This window comes from Gambusia affinis, linkage group LG19 (assembly GCF_019740435.1).
Source record: "Gambusia affinis linkage group LG19, SWU_Gaff_1.0, whole genome shotgun sequence".
Taxonomy (NCBI): domain Eukaryota; kingdom Metazoa; phylum Chordata; class Actinopteri; order Cyprinodontiformes; family Poeciliidae; genus Gambusia; species Gambusia affinis.
Genome location: NC_057886.1, coordinates 9,855,431 through 9,869,644, shown reverse-complemented (window position 1 = coordinate 9,869,644; position 14,214 = coordinate 9,855,431). Strand labels below are relative to the sequence as shown.

Sequence of the window (14,214 nt, the reverse complement as noted above, 5' to 3'; positions counted from 1 at the left end):
AAGAAAATAAGAGAAATATACTTAAAAGTGCAGCAATTTTCTGAAAATGTTTTTGTGCAAAGATTTGGAGTATTTGTGTTTTGCACAAAATATATTTTTAAGAAAACAGAGTTGTATTTCTGAGCAGTACTGAGGCATATTTATTCAAACTTTCCTGGTTTTAAAAATAATAATGACTATAAAAAAATAATTATTTATCTTTGTCCAGACATTTTATGCCTGGTGGGAGACCTGTGTCTCACTATTTCACTCTCACTGTGAAATAGTGAGATGTGAAAAGTATTGCATAAATGGAAACGATTAATCTCTATTTGGCAGAGATACAGTATTCAATTTTACAACCATTTTCACCTGTTACCTCTTTCAAAAACACACCTTCTTTCAATTTATTTGTCTGAATCAACAAAGCATATATATTTAGAATAATGCTTAATTATTATTAACAGTCCAATTATAATTTTTTGTATTTTCGCTTTACTAAATACAATTTCTGAACTAATTTAGAGTTAAATGTTTTAACCAGTATTCATCATAAAAAACTAAAACAAATGCAAAAAAATGACATTCATCAATATATTCAGTCAATATTCATTAGCCATAAAACCAAGTGTCTGAGCAAGGCTCCACATTGTTGTTGTTTGCTGTCGAGGTTTTTGTGCAGCTGTTCCTCTGCTTTCAGTCACTGTGTCTCTTCGAGCACAGAAATAAACAGCAGAATCTTCTGCTGTCAGACTCTTGATCTCCAGGTACTGGGTGCTGCTGGGGACATTTTCAGTCATGATGAAACGACTTTGGAAGGAACTGGCATAGGTGGGATCATTCCTTCCAGTGTACATCCACCCCATCCACTCCAGAGCTCTCCCAGGTCTCTGTCTAATCCAGTGGATATTATAGCTTGTCATGCTGTAACCAGAAATAACACAAGACATCTTCACTGTCTCGCCAGGTTTCTTCATCTCAGAGGCTGACTGCTCCAGTTTGATCTGACTCCAGGCTCCTGGAAGAAAAAAAAATAGCATCATTAGCTGCCAGAGCTTTAAATAATCAGATAAATATCAAAATAATAAACTGAAAACCTCACTGTGAATAAAAACAACAAAAAGAAAACTCCAGATTGCTGTTTTTTCCATCTTAGGGCAAAAACCTGCTTAGAGCTGATTGGTGTAATTAGGAACAAGCTAAAATTGCTTGTTCTGCTCAGTTATATTCTGTATGATAACCTGCTGATGCTTTGCTTTGCATAGGACCTCCCCTGATACTGCAGGTTAAAACCAGGATGTAACTTCAGGTTTAGATAACAGGAGAAACTAAAGCAAAGCAGAGTTGAACATTTCTAATTTATAGAAATTAAACACAATACAGGTTCCCTCAGTTTCTATGGATGGTCTAAGATGCAGTTTGACATTTGCAAAACAGTAAGTTTTCTCAAAACAATTCATATAAACAGGCAGCATGGATTCGGAAACAGGAGAATTGTATGTAATGACTTGCACAAGTGACACAATGATTTGAAGTTTGAACAAGTAGTTTTTAAAACGTCAATTATTTTCTGAACCAAAGTTTATTTACAGAGAAAAACTGTAAACAAGCCTTTCATTTCTGTATTAATCTTTTTTTTTTATTTATTGATCTCATGTAGTATTCCAATCTTAAATGTCATGTTAGCTAATCATAATTAACAGAAATAAATGCTTCAAAATATTAGTATGTCTTTAAAAATATTTTTAATAATGTGTTCCAGTACAAAGTGTTTTTATTATTAATTTGTGTATTACTATTTGTTTTTCTTAGCATTTCTTCGTTTATTGTTGGTTCATTCATAAAGGGGTCAACCAGGTCTCTCAAGTTTAATCTCTGCCTGGTGTTCAGCCACGTACTCATCAAAGTATTTGAATGGTCCATAGCAGAACGGCCTCTTGCATTTATTTGGCATCTATTCCACGTATTATTAGTAGTAGTAGTATTTCTTTCCAAGTAGCATATAATAGTTGCATTTGAGGTTTTTGCACAGCTGCTTAACCCACTTCAGTCACTGTGAGTCTCTGGCACAATAATAAACAGCAGAATCTTCAGTCTTCAGGCTGTTCATCTGCAGAAACAGCTGCTCTCTGCCATTGTCTCTGGAGACAGTAAACCTGCCCTGGACTGACTGTGAGTAGTACTGGGTACCTCGAGCTTCAGTAGCAACCCATTCCAGGCCTTTCCCAGGAGCCTGTCTGATCCAGTTCATCCAGTACCTACTGAATGAGAGTCCAGAGGTTGTACAGGTCAGTTTGTGGGATTCTCCAGGTGTTTTAAGAACTGACTCAGACTGTGTCAGAGTTTGACCATCAATACCTGTAAGTACAATAAAATAAGACAACTTCTTTTAGGAGTGAAAGGACACTGTAGTGATTGTGTAAATGAACAATAATCAGTGATAATCTCCACCTGTCCAGCAGATAGCCAGAAGCAGCAGGCCTGTCCTGTAACCTTTCATGTTGAAGTCAAGTCTGTTCACTCAGGATCAACGGCATCATAAATAGAAGTAGAAGACTTCTGGGTTTGCATAAACTCCTCCCCATTATGAAATAAAAAAGAACTGACTCAAGTTATGAAGCAAGGACTATTAGTTTTTTAGGGAATGTCTTTTCATTATTCTTCAGCATAATTAGTTCTGACTGATGATCTATGCAAATTGTAATGTTATGAAACAGCAGAGAGTTGCATGGAAGCAACTGATGGATGTTCAACAGGATTTGCAATTTGTTGGAAGGAATGAGAAACGAGTCAGTGTTGAGGTTCATCTATATGTTCTGAGTTATTGTATTTGAGACATTAATACACTCATTCTGATGTATAACAATGGCAAAATGTAATGTTTCAATTGTTGCCTGTCTATTGTATCACTTTGTATGTTTTATGATGTAAAGCACTTTGAAGTGCCTTGTTTCTGAAGGGTGCCGTACAAATAAAATTTGATTTGATTTTAATTTGATACTTCTGTTTAATTTCTGAACAGAAAAATGCATCAATATATGTGAAAAGTGCTGTGTAAAAGGTGCTGTAGCTCCTCCAGTGGTGGCTGTTAGTCATTCACTGGCAGGTTTTTGTTCAGTGTTTCTACTTTCTGTCTCACTGTGGATCTCTAGCACAATAATAAACCGCAGAATCCTCAACAGATAAACTGTTCATCTGCAGATACACCTCACTTCTGCTGTCTTCTCTGGAGATGGTGAATCGGCCTCTCACTGACTGAGAGTAGGCGCTGCTACCACCACTGTCAATAGTTGAGATCCACTCCAGTCCTTTTCCTGAAACCTGTCTGATCCAAGCAATCCAGGGATTAACACTAAACCCTGAATGTGTGCAGGTCAGTCTGTGGGATTCTCCAGGTGTTTTGACCACTGATTCAGATTCAGTCAGTGTTTGACCATCAGTTCCTGTAGGCAGAAAGTTGGTTAGCTACTGAGGTCAAATAATGACAGATTAATCACATTAGAATTAACTTGAACCAGTCTTTATTCTCACCTATCCAGTTCAATAACAGAATAAGAAAAGCAATCACAACCTCAGGTCTGATCTTTATGGAAACCATTTTGTCTCTGTCCCTCAAGGTTTGCAACTGATTCTCTGCATGAACCTCAATTCAGATATAAGAAGACAAAACATTAAGGGTTTGCATTAGCTCCTCCCACTGAAGGAAAATAATTTATGCCAGATTCATTCGAGTAGTTGTGACGCCAGGTTGTACCACATTTATTGACTTAAGGACTTGAGGCATATAGAAAATGATGAAATATCCAAATGAGACCAAAACAAAATGACAAAAATAATTTAACTTCAGGAGACTAAACAGCCCCACAGGTAACTGTCAGCACAGTCTAAGAGTTATTTTCAAACAGATTAGACTTTACCATTTTACTGCAGACCTGCAACAGGTCTGGAAAAATATTTTAAAGTAATATATGTATTTATGTTTCTTATAACCATTTTCAAGTAAATCAATTACCAGTTATATCTTTGTTAAATTGATTTTTGCTAAAATCTTAATCTAAAACACTAGATCAGATGAAAATGTTGAATGAATAGAATTTTATTAACACACTGATGATAAAATTTTGTGCATCTTCAAATTTTTCTCTAATTTTTACCATCAGAAACTATCAGTGAAGAACATTTGGAGCTTTCATTTTTTTCACATATTGAACACATTGTGTTTTTTAAGCCTGACATAAAATATGTATTTGTTACAATTAAAGTAAAATTTAATAAATATTCCATATTGAGCACCAATTATATTTGTCTGAGAATTTGTCCTAATGTAATTGTTTTATGATGATTAAAAAACAGCAAACATACACTGGCTTAAAAAAGTGATGTGAAACATAGAAACATTTTAAGAACAGTTTAACAACAATGTTGGTATCATTCGCCACAGATAATATTTATAACATGTAGCTCAAAGTTTTTTTTTCCCCTTTCAACTGTGTTGAAGTCAGTTATGGTCTAAGAGCGCCTCCTCTGGTTGATAAAGTCGTAATATAATTGTTCAGGCAAGCAGTGTAAACAGACACTTTTTTACAAGAAAAAGAAAACGACACTGAACTTTTTTATTCATCCTGGACCTGCTTCATCCAGCAGCTGGCAAAATAAGTCACGTTGGCTCATTTGGTCACTCTTTTAAACCTGAATATTTGTTAGTGCATCAAAATAAACACAGTGTTGTTGGAGCTTGTAGAGATGTAACAGGTTCACTGGAGACACATCATGCAGCAACAGCAGAGGTAGAAAACATGTTGATATTGAAGATCTGATGGGAGTTTTTCATTTTCTGCTTCGACTGCCCTGAAAGAAAAACATTAATGGTAGAAAGGCTGGGCCTGTATGGGGGATAAGACAGGAGAACATTCAAAGCAAATGTAAAGCTGAAAGCATTTTAAGTTTGGCAGCTTCCACAGTTTCTACAAAGGCTTGAGCCACCCTAATCTGAAATTATTGTATATGGTAGAGCACAGATTGTTTTGTTTTTTTTATCTTCCCATATATTCTGTATTTGTGATGAGGTAAAAACTGATCTGAGCTCTGGTATATTTGGGTTTGTAGACTAAAACATGAGGTTCTATCTAGTTTTTTAAAAAACGTGATGTGATAAACCTCATTTTCTTTCACAAGACAGAAAACACTGAAATGTCCTCAAAAATCCAAATGTTTATCTCATTTAGTTATTTATTTAAGGTGCTGAAGAAAAGTAATGTTAAGTATAAAAGCAGAGTTCCAAACTAATGTTTACTTCACTTCATTTAGTCATAATTCATGTGCTGTTTTATCCATGAAAGGTTCCCAACTGAGGAAAATAAAGTTTCTATGTAATGAATATTTTTAGAACATTCATCATTTCAGAACTGCTGTTTTTTTTTTTTTTTTTTTTTTTTACCATCTAGCAAGCCTGCAGGTAAACATTGGTAATTGTCACCGACATGAATTCTTAGAGAAAATCTACAAAGAAAAGAAAAAAGTACTCTAGACGATTTAAGACTGGAAACAAAGATTGTAGCAGAACAATTAATTGTATTTGTTTTAAAGACGGGTGTAACCATGAAAATCTGCAACGACTTAAATCAACAGATGTGAAAAGATTCTGTAGGTTCTGAGAAGAGAAGAAAGGAGCGGCGCTGAGGTTAACCAGAGTGTTTTCTGTCCCTGTGAAACTGAGCTGCTGTTTGGTTTCTGTCAGATTTTCAGCTTCCTGTTGAGACGTGGCTTCAACTGATGAAACTGCTGTGCTAAAAGCTGAGGTGAGGTTTAAGATGCAGTCTCTGATTCATCAAGTTTACTATTAAAACATGTAATTTGTGCTGAAAATTACCTGAGTGGAGGAGTGAGGGGTGAAAGACTGAGTAAAGTTTGAAAACTTTACACAGTCCAAGTTAAGTTTGGACTTTACTTGCTTGAGAAGCTTCAGTAAGTTTGAAATATTAAATAAAAACATCTGAATACACAAAAGCAAACATACATTTCTGACTGATAAAGTGATAAATCTGGAATATTTTATTTGCAGCTCTTAATTTTTGAAAAAAAGACATTTAGTGAATAAATATTTCCATGCAACTTATCCATAACTTAAATGAACAAACCTACCTATTATTCATTTTCATTTTTATTCATTACAATATAGAACAATGAAGCAGAAGCAAATAAAATTGTTTCAGTGGGGATATTTTGTAAACTATCTTAATAGATCTTTTCTGTTTTTCTAAATATGTTGTAGATATTCGCATTTATTTGCATAAATATGATTGTTCTTATCTGATATTCAGATCCATTTGAATTTTATTTACATTTTTTAATTCAAAATGTGTCTTGAAACATTTTTTTTACTTAGAATATAATTTGAAATACATGTTTTAATTGAAAACCAGTGTATACATAGTAAAGCATAAAAAATTGATAGGAAACATTATTGAGAATGTAAGAAAAATTAGAAGATCAACAGGAAGTTAATTTTTTCAGTTATGAGGCCATTTCTCCTTTATTGTTGTCAAATTTGGTAACTAAAGACAACTTTATGAATTGTAACTTTTATCTGGGTTTAATTTTTTTCATGTTTTCTCTGTGATAGCTTCAGATCTGTATCTATTAGTAATAAAACTGTTTACATTTAATATTCAGGATTTTACAGGCTGCTGCCTTTTCTTTTACTCATGACAAAAACCCGTAAACAATTTGGTAAAATAAATGGAGTAAATGTGTTCCAATGAGCTAATAGAAACAATTATTCGACAGGTTTTGTCATGGCCAGTATGGTGGCCTTGAAGGCTCAGTTTCAGAAGAGCAGGCCTCTGATGGTGAGGACGGTGCTGAAGGCCAGAGCTTTGGTGAACACCACTCGGACTCCGTTCATCAGCAGCAGGTAGAAGTTCAGCTTGGCTTTTTCTGGATGACAGAGAAACAGAGTTCAGACTGAACTGAACACAAACAGCAGCGATCAGAGATGGAACCAAACTGAGACAGGAAGAGATCAGACTCACCTGGATCAAAGTCTCCACATTCATCATTGTTGCTGATGTTCCCGTTCATCCCACAGGAGTGGATGTTTTTGTTATTGAATTCATCAAAGTGGTTTTGGTTCTTTGGCAGAGCAGCATCATCCGTGCTCACGTTGGCCGGACCCCCTTTCCCATCCACAACCTCCTTTGGACGGAAATCTGTTGCCAGACAGACTTCTTGACTGAGTTGGTCCGCTGAGTTCAGGGGGTCACCAGACGTCTGCTGGGGGCGGAGGACGAAGAGGGACAGAGTCTGAGAGGAATCACCTGAACAGGAGCAAAATAAGAGATTTCAGTCTGAAAACTGATACTGATATCCAGAAAAAACATTACAAAATGGTTACTATGCATTTTGAAGCATCTGAACAAAGTTTTCATATCCAATAGAGAACTTTGGATATGAGTTAAAACAATATTTCAATTTAGAGATAGTGAAGTATTTTTTTCATTTAATTTAAAAGTAGCTGTGCATTAACCACATGAATTCAATTGTAAGTTTGTATATTGTTCTAAATATTGAACGTCGACAATTTTGAGCGAAAAAATAGGATTCACTCTTATACTTTCATAAATATTTACAGACATTTTGCAGATAGTAAAACGCTAAATGTTCCACATGTTCAAAGTGTTTGTCATGATTTTGAATAATCGTTTTTGCTTTAATTGGTTTCTATTTATTAACTGCATGCAAAAGTCCGTGTTATTAAGTAGATGTTATTACGTCTTATAATCAAATTTATTGGGAAATTCTGATGATCATAATAATCAGATGACATTTATGAGGCTTTAAATGTCTGGGCGCCGTGCTTCTGCAGAATCAGTGAAGAAAAATATATACACCTTTTCAGTATTTAATATTTTCCACTGAGCACAACAGAAAACAATAGAAATGCATCGATATATTGTTTTTTTGTTGTTGTTGTTGTTGTCGGGTGAAACAAAAGAGTGTAATCATCCCGTCAATTATGAGGTCAATTCTGATTTATTGGCTTTAATGCTCAGAATCGCGCAGAGACATTTCAGCGTATACAAAGCTGGTTCTTAATACAGCATCGTTCAAATAGCAAATTACGATCACCGGATACATAAATTCACGTAGAATTCAGAGAAACATTGAACTCTGAGGGCTAAATTGACATTATTCCGAATAGCGAGAGCTCATATAAAAACGCAATGGTTTTTTTTTGTTGTTTTGTTTTGGGGTTTTTTGCAGTGAATCTAAGAATTGTGTTGCGGGAAGGATTATTTTACCGCTGCGCCGTCTTATAAGTTTTCAATGGATGTTCCAGTTCACTGGAATTTAAAAAGGAGCTTAAGAATGTGACTTACGAAAATATTTATACAGCAGAGAGTCTAAGCGTCTTCATGATATATCTTTGCACCATTGATGAATATCTTATCATTTTTTTTCCGACATAAAGTCATATCAAAATTCAATAGTTATTTCGCTGTTACCTTGCTGATCCTGAGGAATTTTATAGTTACAGATTATTTCTAATTTATCTTTTGTTGATTTATTATCTATTAACAGAAATTACGTTATTTTCAACTTTAACAATTAAGACAACGGAAACTAATCACTAATAATAATAATTTGAGAACAATTAAATTAAATGAAGATCCGCACTTTCTGCAGTTATTTCTTTTAATGATAGCAAGATTTCAGCGTTCACTTTACCATTGCCAGTGACATAACACCATCACAGAACGAGAAATTTTGCACAAAGTGTCAGAATAAAACAAATACATAAACAAACAGAAAAACAATATCTGGTAAATAATAACTTTAGATTGTCTTACCTGGCTTTACAGTGACTTTGGTCCCTGATCCCCAGTAGTCAAGAGCATAATCACAGTGCTACATCTCCAATAACTCCTTCAACAAAAACATGAAGCAGCAGGAAAAAAAGCAAAAATCTAAAACTTAAAAAATTGGAAATAACACTATTAAAAATGTCTTCACTATGATGTTCTTTGGATAGCTATAATTTTGGCAAAGACATTTTGAATTGTCTACTGATAAAGTCAATAATGAAACAGACTTAGATAGTATTTCACCAAAGTACTTTTAAAATGTTTTAAAATAACTTTTAAATGTCAATCACCTTATTAAAATAGTTGCACACACTACTTAAATAATTTAAATACAGCATTATATTTTTCTTTGTCAAAAATCAAGGTAGTTAATCTCATTGTTTTGTCAGAGAGTTTTTGTATGGGGATATTTCTATGTGTCTCTCACGTACCCCCCAACTATCGTATGTATCACTATGAGAAATCCCAGTCCAAAAACCTACAACCCAACCAGAGGGGAAGATAAACCAAAACTGACAAAGGAAAGAAAAATAAACATTGATTTTGTATATATTTGAATATGGCTCATTATTGTTCAATATTACTTACAATCTTTTATTTAAGCCAGAAAACCAAACCTAAAAAAAAATAACTCTTGTTTTCTCGTTCAATCTCTTCAGCCTTAATCACCCAAAATATGAACACTTTTTATTCAGAGTTCATGTATAACTATTTTCTATTTATAATATTTCCTTAAACAGCTCATTTAGAGCTTCTGTATACTTAAGATTTTTTATAGAAAAAAAAACAATAATTATATAGATTTTTGCATAAAATTAGCTCATTTAGAGCTTATGCATACTTAAGATTTTCTATAGAAAAAGCAATAATTGTATAGATTTTTGCAAAAACTAAATAAACACCCATGCACTCTTTATTGTGGTTGTAAACTGAGGAAGTAGTTTTTGTCTGACTCTTGTGATACTTTGCCTCACTGTGTCTATCTAGCGCAGTAATACACCGCTGAGTCCTCCATCTTCAGACTGTTCATCTGGAGATAGACTTTACTGCTGGAGTCGTCTCTGGATATGCTGAATCTACCCCGGACTGAGTCTGAATAATAGATGGGTGTACTAGCTGTGTGCACCAAAGCAATCCATTCTGGTCCTTTGCCAGAAGCCTGTCTGACCCAAACCCACACTGAGTTTCTAAAATCAAATCCAGAGGTTGTACAGGTGAGTCTGTGAGACTCTCCGGGTTTTTTAGTTGCAGGTTCAGATTCAGTGATGCTCTGACCTTCAGCAGCCAAAATAAACACAGCAGCCACAAACAGGATCATCTGCTTGTGAGTCATGTTTGAACTGTGGCCAGTGTATTTTCAGACCCTCAGTTTTCCTCTAATGTCATGGAAAGTAAATTTCCCCCAGAACTGGTTCACAAAAGCTCCTCCTACATTGCATTTTATTTGAATAAGCCCAATTTGCAAAAACAATAGTGGAAACAATGTATTAGTTTTCTCATGGCATTTCAATTTACATCCTGCAAATTAAAATTGGCACATATGAATATCTGCACTGTATGACTATAAACAGCAGAATAACCAACTTTTAAATGTGAATTAGATTAATAAAATCCTACCTCATAGTCCAAATACTATATGTTGGATTTCGACTTGTTTTTTTCTATTTAATATTACTTTTCTCTCAGGTTTGTGTGCTGAGTTTTTTGTATTGGTACATGTCTGTGTGACCTGATACAAAAACCTCAACCCCTCTTAGAGAAGTAGGAGCAAAACCACAAAAATAGAAGTAAGGTTTTTGTTGGGGTTACTTAATTATTTAAAATTTCATTAACTATTAAATATAATTTTCTCCAAAATTAGATGTTTATTAGTTTTATGAGATTAAGCAAATTTGAAATACATTAATTTAGCAAGACAGAGAAGTGGGTCTAGCAAAATAAAATCTGAATTTTCTTAAGTTTAAGAAATAATTGATTATTAAATAGTCTGTCTATGATACTTCTGATGCAGTAGAGAGAAAAGGCATGTTATGTTGTTCATGTTAAGCCTGAATGAGGCCATGTTGAGTTGACCAATGAAACAGTCAGAAATGGATAAATCCATTGAAATGGATTTAAAGGTTATTCATGATGAATAACAAAGAATCATGAAGTTCATATCATAAATAATAAAATCAGTATTATTGTTTTATTGCTCTAAGATGGTGGCAAAAATAAGATCATTCTCATCAGACTGCTAAATGCTGAGGTTCTTTTGCTGAAGAACCTCAGTAAGACTGTCATATTTTGTAAAAACAAAGAATACTTGAAATTCAGAGCTGAACAACAGAAAATGTAGAAAAAGCAATGATTTTCTATGAACCATTTTTGAAATGTTTTGGTTATTATTGGTTATTGTTTGTTTCATCATTAAATTCATCACTTCATTCTCAACAACCTGGGTCCACAGCGTCTCTCTCACCACACTGTATGACATGTATGTTTTGTTTATTTCATAATGTTTATTTTTTTCTCTCTCGCTTATACTAACTGATTAGCTTCAAAACAGTTATATAGATAGTAGAAAAAATATATTTTTTTATATTTTCTACCACAGATTGTCACAATTGCAGCTGCAGAGTTTATGTACAGCTCTGAGGCTTCCTGTGTCACTGTGGATCTACGAGCACAATAATAAACTGCAGAGTCTTCTGTCCTCAAGCTGCTCATCTGCAGATACACTTGATCCTTGTTGTTGTCTCTGGAGATGGTGAAACGGTTCTGGACAGACGGGGAATAACGTTTAGTGCTTCCACTGGGAGCAGAAATATGGGCAACCCATTCCAGTCCTTTTCCTTCAGCCTGTCTGATCCAGCTAATATCAGCATTTCCATCTTCTATTCCTGCATATGTACAGGTCAGAGTGTGGGATTCTCCATGTCGTTTTGTTGCTGGTTCAGATTCAGTCAGGGTCTGACCAAAACCACCTGAAAGAAAACTGTGTGATCAGAAAAAGGCCCGAACAGTAATTCTGTGAAGAGTCCAAAAGTTTGATATTTACCAGAAACTGCAAACAGCAGGAGAAGAGAAACACACCCAACTAAAGTCATGGTGAAAAGTTGTTGCACATCATTTTGGTGGTTCGAGTTCTATTAAGATAAATGAAGAAATTTGCATCGGCTCCTCCCCGTTCAAATATAGACTAGGTAAACATGTCAACGGGATTGGGCATGCGACTGCTTGTTACACTGGAATAAAATCTTAATGGGATGAAAAAAATATTTGTGGTTGCTTAGCAACCTTAAAGCACTTAATCCAATCTACAAAGCGCTGTGTGACTTTGCAGCAGCGAAAAAGGAGCAAGAAGGTCCTTATTTATCTCACAAAGGTCGATGTATGATACTGATTTTTCTGCTACAAAATACAAATGTTTATCAACATTTTTAAAATACTTCATGGATACATTTAGATGGAAAGTTCTCTACCTTTCTTTAAAACATAGTATCTCAATTTATCTTGTATATAGGTATATATTTTTTTTTAGCTTAGATTAAAAAACTTTGCTGAGATTAAAACATTTTGCTTTGGCTTCCCCCTGGTGGGTTTATGTAGCATTTGTTATTAAATAAGTTATTCTTTGATAGTTGTTGATAGTTTGACTTATGTCTACTCTCTAGCAGATTAATTCACAGTTGTTTCTTTGTTTCTGCTCATTCTGTTTTATTTGAGGAGTCTTTAGAACTGCTAAGCATGTTTTTAGTTGACCTTTGTATTTTATTGGTCCAGTTGTGAAGGGTGATTGCAAACATGGTGCAGGTCACTTTTATGTAGAATTCTTCAAATATTTTAAACTCTGTTTCATATTCTATCAGGGTCTGAGCTCTGATTCATGTCATAAAAAATTAAACATGTTTTCTAACACAGGTTCTCAGTTGCAGCTGCAGAGTTTATGTACAGCTCTGAGGCTTCCTGTGTCACTGTGTCTCTCGGGCACAATAATAAACTGCAGAGTCTTCTGTCCTCAAGCTGCTCATCTGCAGATACACTTGATCCTTGTTGTTGTCTCTGGAGATGGTGAAGCGGTTCTGGACAGATGGGGAATAACTTTTAGTGTCTCCACTGGGAGCAGAAATAAAAGAAACCCATTCCAGTCCTTTTCCTTCAGCCTGTCTGATCCAGCTAATATCAGCATATGTATCTGATATTCCTGCATATGTACAGGTCAGAGTGTGGGATTCTCCATGTCGTTTTGTTGCTGGTTCAGATTCAGTCAGAGTCTGACCAAAAGCACCTGAAAAGAAAAGGTTGTGTGATCAGAAAAACTTGCACAAAAATCAAGTTAAAAGAAGAATACAGAAGTTTGATATTTACCAGAAACAGATAACAGCAGGAAAAGAAAAACACATCCTGCAGTAGTCATAGTGAAAAGTTGTTGTAAATCTGTTTGGTGCTTTGGCATCTGATGACATAAATGAGAATTGATGAGGCTTCAATTTGCATTGGCTCCTCCCTAGAATATATATCCAATGGATAAAATTGAATACTTATCTATTTCCTTAAGAAGTACGACACTTGATGAGGTTGAAATGCAAGGCTTTCTATTGAGCAAATTATGACACAGTTTTTCTCCAGAGTTTTCCCTTCAGGTTGTCAGATATAAGATGTTGTTTCCTAGTCTTGGCTTATAAAGCACAGTTTGGAAAACTACTTAAGCAATTATGTATGTGAGAGAGAGAGAGAAAAATAATTATAAATGTAAATGTTAAAGAAGGTTTATCTGAAAAAACAGATTTACTCATAGAATGGATTTAGTAAAATAAATAATATTTCATATGGCAGCCTCCTAAGAAATAGCCGTAAAACACAGACTTTTTGCTAAAAAACTAACTCCAACTGCCCTCTAGAGTTTGGAAAACAGAACTGCAAGAGTCGTTGCCCCTCCAAATTTGTATGTACATCTGCACTCAGTCTGAGTGTTTATGGAAACTTGATTTGTGGCTCAGTGATACATTTTTGTTTATTAGAATGAATAAGAAAAAGATCATCATTTATCTGCTCCATTTGTTCTATACAGGTTTTTGAAAAGTTAATAAGGTGCATTCTGTGTGTAAACTTGAGCAAATTTCTGGAAATGTTTAAACTAAATAACCTGAATAAAAGTCCTCTGATGTTCTGTTTTTAATATGGGGTTACTTTTTGTATCTCATTTAAAGGGGAAATACATACTTTTTATTTACTGTTAACCCTTTTCTAAAGGGTAAAGAGTAAATGATTTTATGTTGAGAATTACAAAACTTACTTTTGAAGAATGGGTGCAAAATTATGTCCAACCATCCTATTGGTTCATATTTCTTTGTTATTCAATAGAAAGCTCATTTTCAAAGCCTGGCAA

The 14,214-nt window shown here is 34.5% G+C and overlaps 1 long non-coding RNA gene and 1 gene segment (V, D, J or C); both read right to left on the bottom strand.

Moving 5' to 3' along the window:
• Positions 1-581: 581 nt before the first annotated feature.
• On the bottom strand, positions 582-1,173 carry LOC122821979. The segment is given in 2 exon segments: positions 582-997; positions 1,082-1,173. Coding segments are annotated over 2 exon segments (465 nt in total).
• Positions 1,174-5,124: 3,951 nt separating this feature from the next.
• On the bottom strand, positions 5,125-8,929 carry LOC122822396. Its single transcript, XR_006369138.1, has 3 exons — positions 8,829-8,929; positions 7,011-7,295; positions 5,125-6,915 (listed from the first exon to the last, which is right to left on the bottom strand). It is a non-coding gene; the product is annotated as an uncharacterized LOC122822396 (long non-coding RNA).
• Between the last annotated feature and the right edge of the window lie 5,285 nt (positions 8,930-14,214).